General features: G+C 46.0%; 1 protein-coding gene across 3 annotated transcripts in view; it reads right to left on the bottom strand.

Annotated features, from left to right (window-relative positions):
• Nucleotides 1–20,899, bottom strand: part of LOC118384061 (clathrin interactor 1-like) — a 45,247-nt gene extending 24,348 nt beyond the window's left edge. Inside the window, exons 1-6 of one of the 3 annotated variants that reach the window (XM_052515189.1) lie at nucleotides 20,673–20,898; nucleotides 17,179–17,230; nucleotides 8,076–8,180; nucleotides 7,368–7,464; nucleotides 6,528–6,636; nucleotides 4,798–4,968 (exon numbers count right to left, since the gene is read on the bottom strand). In XM_052515189.1, the coding sequence (XP_052371149.1) occupies nucleotides 4,798–4,968; nucleotides 6,528–6,636; nucleotides 7,368–7,464; nucleotides 8,076–8,180; nucleotides 17,179–17,204 (508 nt within the window). In that variant the 5' untranslated portion in view covers nucleotides 17,205–17,230; nucleotides 20,673–20,898. Of the gene's footprint in view, nucleotides 1–4,797; nucleotides 4,969–6,527; nucleotides 6,637–7,367; nucleotides 7,465–8,075; nucleotides 8,211–17,178; nucleotides 17,231–20,672 lie in introns of all 3 variants that reach the window. The other 2 variants (XM_052515167.1, XM_052515178.1) reach the window with 2 other exon arrangements.
• Nucleotides 20,900–21,314: the final 415 nt, after the last annotated feature.

Here is a 21,314-nt window from a genome sequence, read left to right as displayed (position 1 = left end):
CCCCCATACTGTCAGAGGACTTACTGTATCTGCTGAACCCTCCCCCATACTGTCAGAGGACTTACTGTATCTGCTGAACCCTCCCCATCAGAGGACTTACTGTATCTGCTGAACCCTCCCCCATACTGTCAGAGGACTTACTGTATCTGCTGAACCCTCCCATCAGAGGACTTACTGTATCTGCTGAACCCTCCCCCATACTGTCAGAGGACTTACTGTATCTGCTGAACCCTCCCCATCAGAGGACTTACTGTATCTGCTGAACCCTCCCCCATACTGTCAGAGGACTTACTGTATCTGCTGAACCCTCCCCCATACTGTCAGAGGACTTACTGTATCTGCTGAACCCTCCCCATCAGAGGACTTACTGTATCTGCTGAACCCTCCCCCATACTGTCAGAGGACTTACTGTATCTGCTGAACCCTCCCCCATACTGTCAGAGGACTTACTGTATCTGCTGAACCCTCCCCCATACTGTCAGAGGACTTACTGTATCTGCTGAACCCTCCCCCATACTGTCAGAGGACTTACTGTATCTGCTGAACCCTCCCCCATACTGTCAGAGGACTTACTGTATCTGCTGAACCCTCCCCCATACTGTCAGAGGACTTACTGTATCTGCTGAACCCTCCCCATCAGAGGACTTACTTATCTGTACCCTCCCCATCAGAGGACTTACTGAACCCTCCCCCATACTGTCAGAGGACTTACTGTATCTGCTGAACCCTCCCCCATACTGTCAGAGGACTTACTGTATCTGCTGAACCCTCCCCCATACTGTCAGAGGACTTACTGTATCTGCTGAACCCTCCCCCATACTGTCAGAGGACTTACTGTATCTGCTGAACCCTCCCCCATACTGTCAGAGGACTTACTGTATCTGCTGAACCCTCCCCCATACTGTCAGAGGACTTACTGTATCTGCTGAACCCTCCCCCATACTGTCAGAGGACTTACTGTATCTGCTGAACCTCCCCCATACTGTCAGAGGACTTACTGTATCTGCTGAACCCTCCCCCATACTGTCAGAGGACTTACTGTATCTGCTGAACCCTCCCCCATACTGTCAGAGGACTTACTGTATCTGCTGAACCCTCCCCCATACTGTCAGAGGACTTACTGTATCTGCTGAACCCTCCCCCATACTGTCAGAGGACTTACTGTATCTGCTGAACCCTCCCCCATACTGTCAGAGGACTTACTGTATCTGCTGAACCCTCCCCCATACTGTCAGAGGACTTACTGTATCTGCTGAACCCTCCCCCATACTGTCAGAGGACTTACTGTATCTGCTGAACCCTCCCCCATACTGTCAGAGGACTTACTGTATCTGCTGAACCCTCCCCCATACTGTCAGAGGACTTACTGTATCTGCTGAACCCTCCCCCATACTGTCAGAGGACTTACTGTATCTGCTGAACCCTCCCCCATACTGTCAGAGGACTTACTGTATCTGCTGAACCCTCCCCCATACTGTCAGAGGACTTACTGTATCTGCTGAACCCTCCCCCATACTGTCAGAGGACTTACTGTATCTGCTGAACCTCCCCCATACTGTCAGAGGACTTACTGTATCTGCTGAACCCTCCCCCATACTGTCAGAGGACTTACTGTATCTGCTGAACCCTCCCCCCATACTGTCAGAGGACTTACTGTATCTGCTGAACCCTCCCCCATACTGTCAGAGGACTTACTGTATCTGCTGAACCCTCCCCCATACTGTCAGAGGACTTACTGTATCTGCTGAACCCTCCCCCATACTGTCAGAGGACTTACTGTATCTGCTGAACCCTCCCCCATACTGTCAGAGGACTTACTGTATCTGCTGAACCCTCCCCCATACTGTCAGAGGACTTACTGTATCTGCTGAACCCTCCCCCATACTGTCAGAGGACTTACTGTATCTGCTGAACCCTCCCCCATACTGTCAGAGGACTTACTGTATCTGCTGAACCCTCCCCCATACTGTCAGAGGACTTACTGTATCTGCTGAACCCTCCCCCATACTGTCAGAGGACTTACTGTATCTGCTGAACCCTCCCCCATACTGTCAGAGGACTTACTGTATCTGCTGAACCCTCCCCCATACTGTCAGAGGACTTACTGTATCTGCTGAACCCTCCCCCATACTGTCAGAGGACTTACTGTATCTGCTGAACCCTCCCCCCATACTGTCAGAGGACTTACTGTATCTGCTGAACCCTCCCCCCATACTGTCAGAGGACTGCTGAACCCTCCCCCATACTGTCAGAGGACTTACTGTATCTGCTGAACCCTCCCCCATACTGTCAGAGGACTTACTGTATCTGCTGAACCCTCCCCCATACTGTCAGAGGACTTACTGTATCTGCTGAACCCTCCCCCCATACTGTCAGAGGACTTACTGTATCTGCTGAACCCTCCCCCATACTGTCAGAGGACTTACTGTATCTGCTGAACCCTCCCCCATACTGTCAGAGGACTTACTGTATCTGCTGAACCCCCCCCATACTGTCAGAGGACTTACTGTATCTGCTGAACCCTCCCCCATACTGTCAGAGGACTTACTGTATCTGCTGAACCCTCCCCCATACTGTCAGAGGACTTACTGTATCTGCTGAACCCTCCCCCATACTGTCAGAGGACTTACTGTATCTGCTGAACCCTCCCCCATACTGTCAGAGGACTTACTGTATCTGCTGAACCCTCCCCCATACTGTCAGAGGACTTACTGTATCTGCTGAACCCTCCCCCATACTGTCAGAGGACTTACTGTATCTGCTGAACCCTCCCCCATACTGTCAGAGGACTTACTGTATCTGCTGAACCCTCCCCCATACTGTCAGAGGACTTACTGTATCTGCTGAACCCTCCCCCATACTGTCAGAGGACTTACTGTATCTGCTGAACCCTCCCCCATACTGTCAGAGGACTTACTGTATCTGCTGAACCCTCCCCCATACTGTCAGAGGACTTACTGTATCTGCTGAACCCTCCCCCATACTGTCAGAGGACTTACTGTATCTGCTGAACCCTCCCCCATACTGTCAGAGGACTTACTGTATACTGTCAGAGGACTTAACCCCCCCCCATACTGTCAGAGGACTTACTGTATCTGCTGAACCCTCCCCCCATACTGTCAGAGGACTTACTGTATCTGCTGAACCCTCCCCCCATACTGTCAGAGGACTTACTGTATCTGCTGAACCCTCCCCCATACTGTCAGAGGACTTACTGTATCTGCTGAACCCTCCCCCCATACTGTCAGAGGACTTACTGTATCTGCTGAACCCTCCCCCCATACTGTCAGAGGACTTACTGTATCTGCTGAACCCTCCCCCCATACTGTCAGAGGACTTACTGTATCTGCTGAACCCTCCCCCATACTGTCAGAGGACTTACTGTATCTGCTGAACCCTCCCCCATACTGTCAGAGGACTTACTGTATCTGCTGAACCCTCCCCCATACTGTCAGAGGACTTACTGTATCTGCTGAACCCTCCCCCATACTGTCAGAGGACTTACTGTATCTGCTGAACCCTCCCCCATACTGTCAGAGGACTTACTGTATCTGCTGAACCCTCCCCCATACTGTCAGAGGACTTACTGTATCTGCTGAACCCTCCCCCATACTGTCAGAGGACTTCCCCCACTGTATCTGCTGAACCCTCCCCCATACTGTCAGAGGACTTACTGTATCTGCTGAACCCTCCCCCATACTGTCAGAGGACTTACTGTATCTGCTGAACCCTCCCCCATACTGTCAGAGGACTTACTGTATCTGCTGAACCCTCCCCCATACTGTCAGAGGACTTACTGTATCTGCTGAACCCTCCCCCATACTGTCAGAGGACTTACTGTATCTGCTGAACCCTCCCCCATACTGTCAGAGGACTTACTGTATCTGCTGAACCCTCCCCCATACTGTCAGAGGACTTACTGTATCTGCTGAACCCTCCCCCATACTGTCAGAGGACTTACTGTATCTGCTGAACCCTCCCCCATACTGTCAGAGGACTTACTGTATCTGTGAACCCTCCCCCATACTGTCAGAGGAACCTGAACCCTCCCCCATACTGTCAGAGGACTTACTGTATCTGCTGAACCCTCCCCCATACTGTCAGAGGACTTACTGTATCTGCTGAACCCTCCCCCATACTGTCAGAGGACTTACTGTATCTGCTGAACCCTCCCCCATACTGTCAGAGGACTTACTGTATCTGCTGAACCCTCCCCCATACTGTCAGAGGACTTACTGTATCTGCTGAACCCTCCCCCATACTGTCAGAGGACTTACTGTATCTGCTGAACCCTCCCCCATACTGTCAGAGGACTTACTGTATCTGCTGAACCCTCCCCCATACTGTCAGAGGACTTACTGTACTGAACCCTCCCCCATACTGTCAGAACTTACCTGAACCCCCCCCATACTGTCAGAGGACTTACTGTATCTGCTGAACCCTCCCCCATACTGTCAGAGGACTTACTGTATCTGCTGAACCCTCCCCCATACTGTCAGAGGACTTACTGTATCTGCAGAACCCTGAACCCCCCCATACTGTCAGAGGACTTACTGTATCTGCTGAACCCTCCCCCATACTGTCAGAGGACTTACTGTATCTGCTGAACCCTCCCCCATACTGTCAGAGGACTTACTGTAGAGGAACCCTCCCCATACTGTCAGAGGACTTACTGTATCTGCTGAACCCTCCCCCATACTGTCAGAGGACTTACTGTATCTGCTGAACCCTCCCCCATACTGTCAGAGGACTTACTGTATCTGCTGAACCCTCCCCCCATACTGTCAGAGGACTTACTGTATCTGCTGAACCCTCCCCCCATACTGTCAGAGGACACGCCAATGTATTTGTCTTTGTTCTTCTTTGCCTTCTTCCTCTCCTCTCTCAGTCTATCATCATCCTGGATTAGATCCACCATCTCCTTCACCTTCTGACGCACGTTCACTCCCTGGTCCTTACCGTTCTCATCTACACAGAGGGAGAGGAACAAGTAAAAATGAGGGGAGATGAAGGTTATTGACATGCTGGTGTTATGACTCAAGACAGCTGTTGTTCCATTCTCCTATAAACAGAGGTGCCTTTTCAGAAAAACACTGAACTCTAAAACTGCAACAGGACTGCAGATCAAAATGTAGGAAGCGGCTCAGTGTATTCAGAATGTCAGGTGGGAGAACATGTTTTGAGAAGACAAAATGCAGAACAAGTCCACAGCAGTGTGAATAATAAACACGTACAGTGGTTGTGGTGAGTAGCCTTGTTAAACAGTCTGTCAGTCTGGGTTCACAAGCCTACGTGGTGGTGAGGGGAGTGATTTACCTCTGCTTTGGAGCAGAGCAGTGTGTGGTAGAGCTGCTTGTGGTTTACGCAGTGCTTATGAATGCTGCAACACTGACTGAACACTGGCCCCTTTGTCTGGTTCTAAACTAACACTTCATCACAAAACACTCAGAGATGTACTTAAGACAGTTAACATGGATTCTACTCCACAGTCGAGACAACGAGAGAGAGCGAGACAGCGAGAGAGCGAGACGGCAGACAGAGAGAGAGCGCGAGATGGCAGACAGAGAGAGAGCGAGACAACGAGAGAGAGAGCGAGACAACGAGAGAGCGAGCGAGACGGCAGACAGAGAGCGAGCGAGACGGCAGACAGAGAGCGAGCGAGACGGCAGACAGAGAGCGAGCGAGCGGGCAGACAGAGAGCGAGCGAGACGGCAGACAGAGAGCGAGCGAGACGGCAGACAGAGAGCGAGCGAGACGGCAGACAGAGAGCGAGCGAGACGGCAGACAGAGAGCGAGCGAGACGGCAGACAGAGAGCGAGCGAGACGGCAGACAGAGAGCGAGCGAGACGGCAGACAGAGAGCGAGCGAGACGGCAGACAGAGAGCGAGCGAGACGGCAGACAGAGAGCGAGCGAGACGGCAGACAGAGAGAGAGCGAGACGGCAGACAGAGAGCGAGCGAGACGGCAGACAGAGAGCGAGCGAGACGGCAGACAGAGAGCGAGCGAGACGGCAGACAGAGAGCGAGCGAGACGGCAGACAGAGAGCGAGCGAGACGGCAGACAGAGAGCGAGCGAGACGGCAGACAGAGAGCGAGCGAGACGGCAGACAGAGAGCGAGCGAGACGGCAGACAGAGAGCGAGCGAGACGGCAGACAGAGAGCGAGCGAGACGGCAGACAGAGAGCGAGCGAGACGGCAGACAGAGAGCGAGCGAGACGGCAGACAGAGAGCGAGCGAGACGGCAGACAGAGAGCGAGCGAGACGGCAGACAGAGAGCGAGCGAGACGGCAGGCAGAGAGCGAGCGAGACGGCAGACAGAGAGCGAGCGAGACGGCAGACAGAGAGCGAGCGAGACGGCAGACAGAGAGCGAGCGAGACGGCAGACAGAGAGAGAGCGAGACGGCAGACAGAGAGAGCGCAAGACGGCAGACAGAGAGAGAGCGCAAGACGGCAGACAGAGAGAGAGCGCAAGACGGCAGACAGAGAGAGAGCGCGAGACGGCAGACAGAGAGAGAGCAGAGTACTTGCCTACAAAGTGGTAGCTCTCCAGAGATCGTAGGTCGTAGATGTGTTCTCTGGAGCTGGTGACAACTCTCTCTGAACCGTTCCTGATGAGGTGGGACAACAGCAGCAGAGACTGGGGAGAAGAGATGGAAAACTGTTGTTATAACTTCTCATGATGACCCCTCTATGTCATGTTTAGAGAGTTGAATAGCTATGGCTTATGTCTTGGTCCTAGAAAGAAAGAAAGTCAGAGTCTATATGCTCCCAATCTAACCAAGGTCTACCCATTACATTGTTGGAAGCATACACAGAGTGTACAAATCATTAGGAACACCTGTTCTTTCCATGACAGACTGACCAGCTGAAAGCTATGATCGCTTATTGATGTCACTTGTTAAATCCCATTCAAATCAGTGGAGATGAAGGGGAGGATACAGGTTAAAGAAGGATTTTTAAGCCTTGAGACAACTGAGACATGGACTGTAGGCTGAATGGGCAAGACAAAAGATTTAAGCACCTTTGAACAGATTATGGTAATAGCTGCCAGGCGCACCGGTTTGTGTCAACAACTGCAACTCTGCTGGGTTTCACACTCAACAGTTTCCTGTGTGTATCAACAATGGTCCACAAAGGACATCCAGCCAACTTGACACAACTGTAGGAAGCATTGGAGTCAACATGGACCAGCATCCCTGTGGAACACTTTCAACACCTTGTAGAGTCCATGTCCTGATGAATTGAGCCTGTTCTAATGGCAAAGGGGGTTGCAGCTCAATATTAGGAAGGTGTTCCTAATGTTTAGTACATTCTGTGTATATAGTGTGCAACTTTCATGCTTATGACAGGTTATAGCTTCTCTCGGACCTTGTAGACCCTTCTCCAATTCTTCTTGTTCTCCCGGAGCATCCTGATCCACAGCATGTTCATCGCCTCTGGAAACTGCTCATACATAAACGTACATCTGAGGGGGGGGTAGACAGAGAGAGCGAGAGAGGACACAGAGAGCCAGAGAGAGAGAGAGACAGAGAGAGAGGGAGGAGAGGGAGAGAGGGAGGAGGGAGAGGGCACAAACAGAGAGCCAGAGAGAGAGGGAGGAGAAAGAGAGAGCGAGAGGGAGGAGAGGCAGTGGGAAGAGAGAGGGAGAGCCAGAGAGAGAGAGAGACAGAGAGAGAGGGAGGAGAGGGAGAGGGAGGAGGGAGAGAGGACACAAACAGAGAGCCAGAGAGAGAGGGAGGAGAAAGAGAGAGAGAGAGAGAGAGAGAGAGGGAGGAGAGGCAGTGGGAAGAGAGAGGGAGAGCCAGAGAGAGACAGAGAGAGAGGGAGGAGAGGGAGAGGACACAAACAGAGAGCCAGAGAGAGAGGGAGGAGAGGGAGAGAGGACACAAACAGAGAGCCAGAGAGAGAGGGAGGAGAAAGAGAGAGAGAGAGAGAGGGAGGAGAGGCAGTGGGAAGAGAGAGGGAGAGCCAGAGAGAGGAAGAGGTATAGAGTTTAGCTTCATGGGAACGGTATTTAATTTAAATAACTATTTTTCCTGTAAAGTAGTGTGGGTGTGTTGTGAACAGCGCCCCCACCTGGAAATATCAGCCATCTGCTGTCCTGAAGGTCCCCAGGGGTCATCGTTGGTGGCCTCCCTCACTTTAGACTCCACCTCTGAGTAGTTCATCACCACATTGGTTCTACAGGGGGAGGTAAAGGTAAGATATACACTGCTCAAATGAATGAATGAAATATTCTTATTAAATACTTTTGTCTTTACATAGTTGAATGTGCTGACAACAAAATCACAAAAACTATCAATGGAAATCAAATTTATCAACCCATGGAGGTCTGGATTTAGCCCTCGGGGTTTTGCCTGCTACATAAGTTCTGTTATACTCACAGACATGATTCAAACAGTTTTAGAAACTTCAGAATGTTTTCTATCCAAATCTACTAATAATATGCATATCTTATATTCTTGGCATGAGTAGCAGGATGTTGAAATTGGGCATGCTATTTATCCAAAAGTGAAAATGCTGCCCCCTATACCTTAAGAAGTTTAACAGGTCAACTTTCACAAAGCCGCTGGGCCAGACGGATTACCAGGACGTGCACTCAAAGCATGCGCAGACCAACTGGCAAGTGTCTTCACTGACATTTTCAACCTCTCCCTGACCGAGTCTGTAATACCTACATGTTTCAAGCAGACCACCATAGTATCTGTTCCTAAGGAAGCGTAGATAACATGCCTACATGATTACTGCCCCGTAGCACTCACATCAGTAGCCATGAAGTGCTTTGAAAGGCTGATCATGGCACACAACAACATCCTCCCAGATACCCAAGGCCAATTTGCATACTGCCCCAACAGATCCACTGATGATGCAATCTCAATCGCACTCCACACCGCCCTTTCCCACCTGGACAAAAGGAACACCTATGTGAGAATTCTGTTCATTGACTACAGCTCAGTGTTCAACACCATAGTACCCTCGAAGCTCATCACTAAGCTAAGGACCCTGGCACTAAACACCTCCCTCTGCAACTGGATCCTGGACTTCCTGACGGGCCATCCCCAGGTGGTAAGGGTCGGCAACAACACATCTGCCACGCTGATCCTCAACACTGGGGCCCCTCAGGGGTGTGTACTTAGTACCCTCCTGTACTCCCTGTTCACTCACGACTGCATGGACAAACACGACTCCAATACCATCATTAACCTCTCTGGGGTAGGGGGCAGTATTTTGACATCCGGATGAAAAGCGTGCCCAAAGTAAACTGCCTGTTACTCAGGTCCAGAAGCTAGGATATGCATATAATTGGTAGATTTGGATAGAAAACACTCCACAGTATCTAAAACTGTTAAAATAATGTCTGAGTATAACAGAACTGATATGGCAGGGGAAACCCCAAGGACAAACCATCCCCCCCAAAAAATGTTCAGCTTACCACTTTTCTCAATGGCTATTACTTTAATAATAAGGCCAAGGCCTCCCAGATTGCAGTTCCTAGGGCTTCAACAGTCTTTAGAAAGTTTCAGGCTGTTTTTTGGAAAAATGACCCAGAAATTGTACTTTTTCTGGGTGGCTCCCATTTTGGCTGTAGTGTTTCCAAGCGCCTGGAAGAAAGCGCCTTCTTTATTATTTTTCTCTGGTAAAGACAATAACGATTCTCCGTCTTAAAATGTTATCATTTATGTACGTATTTGGGTACCTAAGGTTTGATTATAAAGTTGTTTGACTTGTTTGGAAAAGTTTATTAGTAAAGATTGGGATTCATTTTGATATAGTGAAAATGGGTGGATTATTGACTGAAGCGAGTTTTTATGGGGTTTTTAATGGATATAAAGAAGGACATTATCGAACAAAAGGCCCATTTGTGATGTAACTGGGACCTTTTGGAGTGCCAACAAAAGAAGATCAAAGGTAAGGCATTTTTTTATAGCGCTATTTCTTACTTTTGTGTCGCACCTGCCTGGTTGAAAAATGTTTTTCATGTTTTTGTATGCGGGACGCTGTCCTCAGAAAACCGCATGGTTTGCTTTCGCCGTAAAGCCTTTTTGAAATCTGACATGGCGGCTGGATTAACAAGAAGTTAAGCTTTATTTTGATGTATAATAACATATTTTCAAAAAAGATAAATATTTGAATTTTGTATTTTTGAATTTGGCGCTCTGCAATTTCACTGTATGTTGGCCAGGTGGGACGCTACTGTCCCACCTACACTAGAAAGGTTAAGTTTGCTGACGACACAATCGTGTTAGGCCTGATCACTGACAACGATAAGTCAGACTACAGGGAGGAGGTCAGAGACCTGCCACTGTGATGCCAGAACAACAACCTCTCCCTCAATGTGAGCAAGACAAAGGAGATGATTGTGAACTACAGGAAAAGGCCCCCATTAACATTGATGGGGCTGCAGTGGAGCAGGTTGCATCCTGACCGGTTGCATCACCGCGTGGTAGGACAACAGCTCGGCATCTGACTAAGGCACTATATAGGTTAGTCCCTACGGCCCAGTACATCACGAGGGCCAAGCTTCCTGCCATCCAGGACATATATACTAGATGGTGTCAAAGGAAAGCCCAAAGAATTGTCAAAGACTCCAACCACCCAAGTCATAAACTGTTCTCTCTGCTACCGCACGTCAAGCAGTACCGGAGCACCAAGTCTAGGACCAAAAGGCTCCTCAACAGCTTACCACCACCAAGCCCTAAGACTGCTGAACAATTAATAAAATGGCCATCAGACTATTTACATTGACCGCCCCCCATCCCATTTGTTTTGTACACTGCTGCTACTCGCTGTTTATTATCTATTCATAATTACTTCACTCCTACCTCCATGTACAAATTACCTAGACTAACTTGTACCCCCGCACATTGGACCCGGTACCCCCTACATATAGCCTAGTTATTTGATTTTGTTATTTTGTATAATTTTTTACTTTAGTTAATTAGCCAAATATTTAACTCTTTAATAATAACTCTTTCTTGAACTGGACTGTTGGTAAAGGGCTTGTAAGTAAGCATTTCACGATAAGGTCTACACTTGTTGTATTCGGCGCATGTGAAAAATAAAGTTTGATTTGATTTGAGTTAGTGTGAGAGAAGCTATGCTGTTTCATGGTAAATGAAGGGTGGGGTGCCCCCAAGCAACCTAGTATCGATGTCAGTTACAGAGCTACACATGGCCCAGAGCTACTATGTAGAGTCTGTAATTGACTTGCTTTAAGAGTAGTTTTATACAGTTTCAAAGATACAGACAAGCTGCAAAGTAATAAAAACAGAAGCAGGCATAATCACAGTTATTAAGGTCAAGGCTAGGAGCTAGCATAAAATGTGGAAGCTAAACAGGGAACTGTGTCTGCTTATTCCCAGACCGTGGTAACAAAACAGTGCCGTTTAGCTAGTCAAACTTTATTTATAGTTCAAATATAGCTCACATAAACAAATATTGTGCAAGAATTGGTGATCTGAAAAACCTCCCCACTAAGCATCAGAACTGGGAATCTAGCCAGGCTGAAAGAAAACCAGAGAAATAGGAATATATTGAGCACTGATATTCAACACATCGGCCGAGGCCTAGCATAGGCTACAGTTACCAGACCAAGGATGATCTATCTACTTTACTGACTTCCACTCTGTTCAGACATAACCCCATGCAGTAGGACTCAGCTCTCTGTTCAGACATAACCCCATGCAGTAAGACTCAGCTCAGCTATAACACCATGCAGTAGGACTCAGCTCAGCTATAACCCCATGCAGTAGGACACAGCTCTCTGTTCAGACATAACCCCATGCAGTAGGACACAGCTCTCTGTTCAGACGTAACCCCATGCAGTAGGACACAGCTCTCTGTTCAGACATAACCCCATGCAGTAGGACACAGCTCTCTGTTCAGACGTAACCCCATGCAGTAGGACACAGCTCTCTGTTCAGACATAACCCCATGCAGTAGGACACAGCTCAGCTATAACCCCATGCAGTAGGACACAGCTCTCTGTTCAGATGTAACCCCATGCAGTAGGACACAGCTCTCTGGTCAGACATAACCCCATGCAGTAGGACACAGAAGGCAGTGAGGTCCGTCAGTTTTTCAATCCCTTATGGCCAAAGTTTGGATTTAAAGGATAAGCTGATCTTAGATCTGTGCCTACAACTTCTACCCAAAGCATAGATTTAGCAGAGCAGTGGAATTGAAGACAAAGCAGGCCAATGTTTTGGGCCACAAGGCCCCTCTTACTGGGCCCTGTCAGACAGACAGCTGAGAGGAGATGAGAGAGGACACACCCTCTCTGTGTTTCTGAAGGCTTGTAGTGTAAAGTACTGTAGAAGACAGAGAGTGACTGTTGTAATGTCAAAGTTACAAAGTTAGTAAAGAGCTAGTTGGTGCAAAGAGCAATTCAAATAGCCTATGAGTTCTTAAAGCTGAGAGATGTAACTTCTGGAGCGACCCGAACAAATTCCCATAGAAATGTATGTTATAGATGCGAGTCTAAGAAGCAGTAGATCTGTTCTATGGGCGCTATTTCTATGCTTCCCGCCCTCAAGTTTCATTTTTGCGTATTTTACTTTTGTACACCAGCTTCAAAAACAGCTGAATGTACTATATTTTTGGTTATGGAAAATATATTTCACAGCGGTTTAGATGGTACAATGATTCTCTGCACTACACTTGCTTGTTTTGTCACAAACAAAAATTAGGCCGACAATTAGAATTGTAGCAACCAGGAAATGGCGCTTTGAAACGTAGTGAAAAACCTTAACGTGATATAGCCTAAAATTTAGACGAGACAGTTATCTTTTCTCTTCTCAGAAGACTTGCTAGCTTCCTCTGTCCCACATATCAACCTGATCAAAAGGAAGCCGTTGATCGTGTGTGTATATATATATCTGTGTGTGTAATCTGTGACACACAATATGGCAAAGGCTTCCGTTTCATTGCACGTCTGTCTTCAATACACACACCAATTTCCTTCATCCTGTAACTAGTACAAATAAAGTCTTTAGGCCTATTTATTTAATATTGTAACAATTTTTCCATGTGACTGCCGGCAAGACTTCGACACAGGATTGCCAGTCCCTTGATTCAAGTCCAGCATTCAGCAGCCTTTGTGGAACATGGCTGTACTCTGATGGGTGTTTTCCCACTCACAACATTTCTACATCTCATCTCAACATCTCGAGGCCCTCGTTTCCCACCTCGTTTCCAAGGTGTTTCCCAGAGCCTTCATTAGTAATGTGGCTCTTAAAATCCTGACCACTCGTAGAGCAGCCAAAGTGCACTGTTAGGTATTTTATCCACAGAAGATCTCCGCTATAAACATACAGTCTTCAGAAAGTATTCACACCCATTGACTTCCGGCGCCGACAGAGATGGCCGCCTCGCTTCGCGTTCCTAGGAAACTATGCAGTATTTTGTTTTTTAGATACATAGATGATAGGATAGAGGGATAGATACAGTACATAGAGAATTGGAGGATAGGATAGAGGGTAATATATATAGTGGATAGGATAGAGGGATAGATACATAGAGAATAGGAGGATAGGATAGAGGGATAGATACAGAGATGATAGGAGGATATGATAGAGGGTAATATACATAGATGATAGGATAGAGGGATATATACATAGATGATAGGATAGAGGGATAGATACATAGATGATAGGATAGAGGGATAGATAACACTTCCGGTGCCAACAGAGATGGCCGCCTCGCTTCGCGTTCCTAGGAAACTATGCCGTATTTAGTATTTTACGTGTTATTTCTTACATTGGTACCCCAGGTAATCTTAGGTTTCATTACATACAGTCGGGAGGAACTACTGAATATAAGAGCAACATCAACTCACCATCAGTACGACCAGGAATATGACTTTCGCGAAGCGGATCCTGTGTTCTGCCTTCCACCCAGGACAACAGAATGGATCCCAGCCTGCGACCCAAAACAACGACGTCGTAAAAGAGGCAAACGAAGCAGTCTTCTGCTCCGGAGACAGGCACATCGCGCACAACTCCCATATATTCCCCCCCAAGCAGACAAATCGATGGCCCTGAACAAACTTCATTTGACTCTTTGCAAACTGGAAACCACATATCCTGAGGCTGCATTCATTGAAGCTGGGGATTTTAACAAGGCTAATCTGAAAACAAGACTCCCTAAATTGTATCAGCATATGGATTACGCAACCAGGGCTGGTAAAGCCTTGGATCATTGCTATTCTAACTTCCGCAACGCATATAAGGCCCTCCCCCGCCCTCCTTTCGGAAAAGCTAACCACGACTCCATGTTGATGCTCCCTGCCTACAGAAAGAAGCTAAAACAAGAAGCTCCCGCGCTCAGGTCCGTTCAACGCTGGTCCGACCAATCTGATTCCACGCTTCAAGACTGCTTTGAAGACTTGGACTGGGACATGTTCCGCATTGCTTCCAACAACAACATTGACGAATACGCTGATTCGGTGAGCGAGTTCATTAAAAAGTGCCTTGACAATGTCGTTCCCATAGCAACAATTAAAACATTCCCAAACCAGAAACCGTGGATTGATGGCAGCATTCGCGTGAAACGGAAAGCACAAACAACTGCTTTTAACCAGGGCAAGGTGACCGGAAACATGACCGAATACAAACAGTGTAGCTATTCCCTCCGCAAGGCAATCAAACAAGCTGAGCGTTAGCATAGAGACAAAGTAGAGTCACAATTCAAATGCTCAGACACAAGAGGTATGTGGCAGGGTCTACAGTCAATCACGGATTACAAAAAGAAAACCAACCCAGTCACGGCCCAGGATGTCATGCTCCCAGGCCGACTAAATAACTTTTTTGCCCGCTTTGAGGACAATACAGTGCCACTGACACAGCCCGCTACCAAAAACCGGCGGACTCTCCTTTACTGCAACCGACATGAGTAAAACATTTAAATGTGTTAACCCTCGCAAGGCTGCAGTCCCAGACGGTATCCCCAGCTGAATCCTCAGAGCATGAGCAGACCAGCTGGCTGGTGTGTTTACGGACATATTCAATCAATTATTTTTCCCAGTCTGCTGTTCCCACATGCTTCAAGAGGGCCACCACTGTCCCTGTTCCCAAGAAAGCTAAGGTAACGGAGCTAAACGACTTCCGCCCGTAGCACTCACTTCAGTCATCATGAAGTGCTTTGAGCGACTAGTCAAGGACCATATCACCTCCACCCTACCTGACACCCTAGACCCACTCCAATTTGCTTACCGCCCAAATAGGTCCACAGAAGACGCAATCTCAACCGCCCTAACCCTCAATCACACCGCCCTAACCCATCTGGACAAGAGGAATACCTATGCGAATACCTATGCTGTTCATCGACTACAGCTAAACATTTAACACCATAGTACCCTCCAAACTCGTCATCAAGCTTGAGACCCTGGGTCTCGACCCCGCCCTGTGCAACTGGGTACTGGACTTCCTGAAGGGCCGCCCCCGGTGGTGAGGATAGGTAACATCCTCAACACTGGGGCCCCACAAGGGTGCGTTCTGAGCCCTCTCCTGTACTCCCTGTTCACCCACGACTGCGTGGCCATGCACGCCTCCAACTCAATCATCAAGTTTGCGGACGACACTACAGTGGTAGGCTTGATTTACCAACAACGACGAGACGGCCTACAGGGAGGAGGTGAGGGCCCTCGGAGTGTGGTGTCAGGAAAATAACCTCACACTCAACGTCAACAAAACTAAGGAGATGATTGTGGACTTCAGGAAACAGCAGAGGGAGCACCCCCCTATCCACATCGTGGGACAGTAGTGGAGAGGGTAGTAAGTTAAGCTCCTCGGCGTACACATCACTGGCAAACTGAATTGGTCCACCCACACAGACAGAGTTGTGAAGAAGGCGCAGCAGCGCCTCTTCAACCTCAGGAGGCTGAAGAAATTTCGGCTTGTCACCAAAAGCACTCACAAACTTCTACAGATGCACAATCGAGAGCATCCTGTCGGGCTGTATCACCGCCTGGTACGGCAACTGCTCCGCCCAGAACCAGAAGTCTCTCCAGAGGGTAGTGAGGTCTGCACAACGCATCACCGGGGGCAAACTACCTGCCCTCCAGGACACCTACACCACCCGATGTCACAGGAAGGCCATAAAGATCATCAAGGACAACAACCACCCGAACCACTGCCTGTTCACCCCGCTATCATCCAGAAGGCGAGGTCAGTACAGGTGAATCAAAGCTGGGACCGAGAGACTGAAAAACAGCTTCTATCTCAAGGCCATCAGACTGTTAAACAGCCACCGCTAACATTGAGTGGCTGCTGCCAACACACTGACTCAACTCCAGCCACTTTAATAATGGAAATTGATGTAAAATATATCCCTAGCCACTTTAAACAATGCTACTTAATATGTTTACATACCCTACATTACTCATCTCATATGTATATACTGTACTCGATACCATCTACTGCATCTTGCCTATGCCGTTCTGTACCATCACTCATTCATACATCTTTATGTACATATTCTTTATCCCTTTACACTTGTGTGTATAAGGTAGTAGTTTTGGAATTGTTAGGTTAGATTCAACAACAAAAATATCACCCATCTACACACAATACCCCATAATGACAGCGAAAACATCTTTAGAAATGTTTTGCAAATGTAATGAAAATTAAATACAGAAATATTGAATATTGCACAAGCCAGGTGTTCAAAGCTCTTAGGGATTTACCCAGAATTCAAACCACTGAGCCAATACTTGTTAGAATTACCCAGAAAGACTCACAGCTGTAAGTCTCTAAGAGCTTTGCACACCTAATTGTACAATATTTGCCCATTATTGTTCTTTTTTTAAGTCTTAAAATTCTGTCAAATTGGATGTTGCTCATTGCTAAATCCATTTTCAAGTCTTTACATAGATTTTCAAGCTGATTTATACTGAACAAAAATATAAATGCAACATGTAAGGTGTTGGTCCAATGTTTCATGAGCTGAAATGAAAGATCCCAGAAATGTTCCATACCCCAAAAAAGCTTATTTCTCAAAACATGTGTGCACAAATTTGTTTACATCCCTGTTAGTGAGCTTTTGTCCTTTGCCAAGATAATCTAGCCACCTGACAGATGTGTCATATCAAGAAGCGTATCATTACAAAGGTGCAACTTGTGCTGGGGACAATAAAAGGCCACAAATGTTTTGTCACAACACAATGCCACAGATGTCTTACGTTTTGAGGGAGCTTGCAAGTGGCATGATGACTGCAGAAATGTCCACCAGAGCTGTTGGCAGAGAATTTAATGAACATTTTTCTACTATATACCGCCACGCCTCCAATGCCGTTGTAGATGATTTGGCAGTACGTCCAACCATCTTCACAACCGCAGACCATGTGTAACCACGCCAGCCCAGAACCTCCAAAACTGGCTTATTCATCTGCGGGTTCGTCTGCGACCAGCCACCTAGACAGCTGAGGAAACTGAGGAGCAGTTTAGTCTGTAATAAAGCCCTTCTGTGGAGAAAAACAAATTCTGACTGGCTGGGCCTGGCTCCCCAGTGGGTGGGCCTATGCCCTCACAGGCCCACCCATGGCTGCACCTCTGCCCATTCATGTGAAATCAATAGATTTGGGCCTAATTCATTGATTTCAATTGACTGAATTCCTTCTATGAACTGTAACTCACTAAAATCGTTGAAATTGTTGCGTTTAGATTTTTGATCAGTGCAAGAGGCGTCACTACAGGGTTTGGCCAGGGTAGGCGTCATTGTAAATAAGAATTTGTTCTTAACTGACCTGCCTAGTAAAAAAAAAAAAAAAAAGGTTAAATAAAAAAATTATACCTCCAATGTAGATTTGGCCTTGTGTTTTAGGTTATTGCCCTGCTGAAAGGTGAATTCATCTCCCAGCGTCTGGTGGAAAGCAGACTGAACCAGGTTTTCCTCTATGATTTTGCCTGTGCTTAGCTCCATTACGTTTATTTTTTATCTTGAAAAACTCCCAAGTCCTTAACTATTACAAGCATACTCATAACATGATGCAGCCACCACTATGCTAGAAAATATGGAGTGTGGTATTGAATTTGACCCAAAAATAACACTTCGTATTCAGGACAAAAAGTTAATTGCTTTGCCATTTTTTTTTGCAGTATTACTTTTGTGCCTTGTTGCAAACAGGATGCATGTTCTGGAATAAACTTAATTCTTTTCACTCTGTCAATTAGGTTAGTATTGTGGAGTAACTACAATGTTGATCCATCCTCAATGTTCTCCTATCATAGCCATTAAACTCTAACTGTTTTAAAGTCACCATTAGCCTCATGGTGAAATCCCTAAGCAGTTTCCCAATGTAACAATAGGTGACCTTCTTTGGAGGCATTGAAAACCTAACTGGTCTTTATGGTTGAATCAGTGTTTGAAATTCACTGCTTGACTGAGGGACCTTACAGATAGTTGTATGTGTGGGGTACAGAGATGATGTAGTCATTCAAAAACCATGTTAAACACCATTATTGCACACAGAGATGTCCATGCAACTTATTGTGAGACTTGTTATGAACTTATTGAGGCTTACTATAACAAAAGGGGTCGAATATTTTTTGGCTCACGATATTTCAGCTATTTATGTTAAACTAGTTTGTGAACATAAAAAAATAATTCCACTTTGACATTATGGGCAGGGTATTTTGTTTAGGCCAGTGACACAACTTCTAAATTGTATCTATTTTAAAGGGAAAAAAGGTACAAAAAGTCAAGAGGTGGGAGTACTTTCTGAAGGCACTGTAGAATCAAGATCAGAAGGAAGTTGACTACAAATACAGCATTGCTACAATATTTGCAATGTTTACAAACAAGAGAAGGATAAAAATGATGATTCAAATGAAAACAGATGACTGCAATACAATATACATTGGCTACATGGACCAATATAGGCCTATATAACGCAATGTTGACTTAATGTATTTCATGATGTGTGACAACATGTGCGCAATGACGTACCCAATCTGTGATTTAGTGCATTTAATATTGGTTAAGCATAACAAGCCACCTCAACAGTGTTTTTGCAGCCATAGGTGGTAATATCCCTCTCGGAGCTGATCCATCATTATTGAGGAATAATATATGTGCTTGTTTTGGAAACACTTAAAAAGTTGTCTCAATCATTCTCTCTCTACTTTTTTGCAGGAATGTGTTCTTGGACAGGAACTGTGCGCTTCTGCTGTTGCCAAAGCTCACCAAACCAGCTGTTAAAGCTTTTAAGTGGAGATTGCATTCTCCCACTACTTCCCAGAGCTCTAGCTCTGTGTGTGTGCTGTACGGTCTATCTCAGGTCATTACTCAGCAGTGAGGGACAGTAAACTATACGAGAGGAGGACAAAAGAAAACAATAAGCCGGCTAAACCAGGTGTGGCTCTTGCTCAGAGGTGGAACCATTCAGCCATTCGTTCAAGCCTTTAGTTTCAATCTCCGCTGACAGCGACTGTACAAGGTCTAGGCTAATCTGGTTTATTCCCATGAATGCCATGCAACACAACTGTGCTATGCAATCCACTCTTAGTTTCTGTCCTAAATGGCATCCTATTCCCTATGGGTCCTGGTCAAAAGCAGTGGACTATTTAGGGAAAACTGTGCCATTTGGGACACACTCAGAGAACTTTATTTTTAATCAAACTCTGGCGAGCTACTCTAGCTAATAATGTAGCAACAGCAATGTCTTCACAATGCAACAGTATGAAGTGTGACATTGCCTATTGATTGTCCAATCAATCTATAGTTGCATTCAGCAAGTAATTGTTTATTACAGAGTTACACATTACAGTGCTCTCTCTCGTACTGTATCAACAGAGAGTGACGGATAGTGATCTAGGCTCCAACTTTCTGTTTCTGCATGCAAAGCTCCTCCATTTTGCAAATGCAAGAGGCCCATAACAAACATACACTCCAGTCAAATGTATTGTAATTGTTTTTAGAATTTAGCCTATAGCTAGCTTACTAAGAAGTATACAGGTAGCTAGGCAGACGTTTGAGTGAGATATGCAGGTGTTCTAGGCTTACTTGGATCATCCTATACTTTGTAAATATATATATATATATATATATATCATTATATATAAATACAGCAATTTATTATAGTTATGTCAACTGAGATGTGGCCGTTTTGATAGACCTGAGACATGAGAAAAGCAAAAAGTTCTGTTTGTTATGCTTGATACTTTCACACCCGGAAGTTGGCTTGTCAGAATACATCCAATTAGCATTCAAGGCCTTTGCCACAACTAATAGTACCCATGTTTACAGAAAGATTTCCCCTTACGTAAGTGCATACGTTTGGTTTTGAGCTGGCCAATTCCCTAGCTCAGTAAATGTGCTTGCAAGCTAACTAAACAACAAACTGACTGTGAAACTGCGCAAAAAAACTATTTCATTCTAACGTCGTTACGCTAGATAATTAGCTAGCTGGATAACAGCCATCTCATCTTTATAAAAACAGATAACGTAACTTTCTAGACGCGTTATCAATCGCTCGTCGGATACTTCCAGACAAGATTAAAATGGTTAAAAATTCGAATGGCGAAAAAGTAGATTTTGTCCCGTGTTTTGACTGCTACAACTTGCTACTGAAGCTAACTAGCTTCCTGCTGCTACGTGACGTCAAAGTGTTGGGTACGTGTCTCTCTCAAACAGGTAAACTCGAGTGTTGAACTCGGATATAGTGAAAATACTTACGCTTTATCAACCAATTCCCGGACTTTCCACATATTCATCATTTTGGCTCTCTACAACGCGGCTTTCCGCCTCAGTAACCCGTATTCCAGGCTCTCAAAACCCGATAGAGCGGAGCGCTGTCACCGAAACCAACCCTTGAACCAAAGACAGTTTACAGTATGAACTGGAACACTCTTCACCTCTGAGGGGGCGCACGCATTGGACAGGACAGGTTACTACGGATACGTCCTTGCAACGTCACGAGGAAGAAAACATGCGTTGACCGACATAGGATATGTAAAAAAATATATATATATATATATATATATATATATATATATATTTAAAAAAGTGTCACTTTTGGAATGTGTTTTATGAAATTAATTAGCCATGTAATTCAAGAGTGGTGCTAAATTAGATAATTACATTACCAACCAAGAAGGATTTGTTTTAAGATATTGATTCCTAAATAGAATCTGTATTATAGAAAAGGTTTTCTCTTGACTCCTTTTTTCATTGAATTTGACCTCAGAATAGACCCTAACCCTAGCTTCTTGTCACACAAGCATTTCACTACACCACCAATAACATCTGCTAAATATGTGTATATGACTAAAAATATTATGGGAATCGCTTCTTTTTGGGTGGTTGTAGAATTTAATG

Source organism: Oncorhynchus keta, chromosome 4 (genome assembly GCF_023373465.1).
Source record: "Oncorhynchus keta strain PuntledgeMale-10-30-2019 chromosome 4, Oket_V2, whole genome shotgun sequence".
NCBI lineage: Eukaryota > Metazoa > Chordata > Actinopteri > Salmoniformes > Salmonidae > Oncorhynchus > Oncorhynchus keta.
Note: the sequence above shows the minus strand (reverse complement) of the source record. Positions and strands in the feature narration are given on the sequence as shown.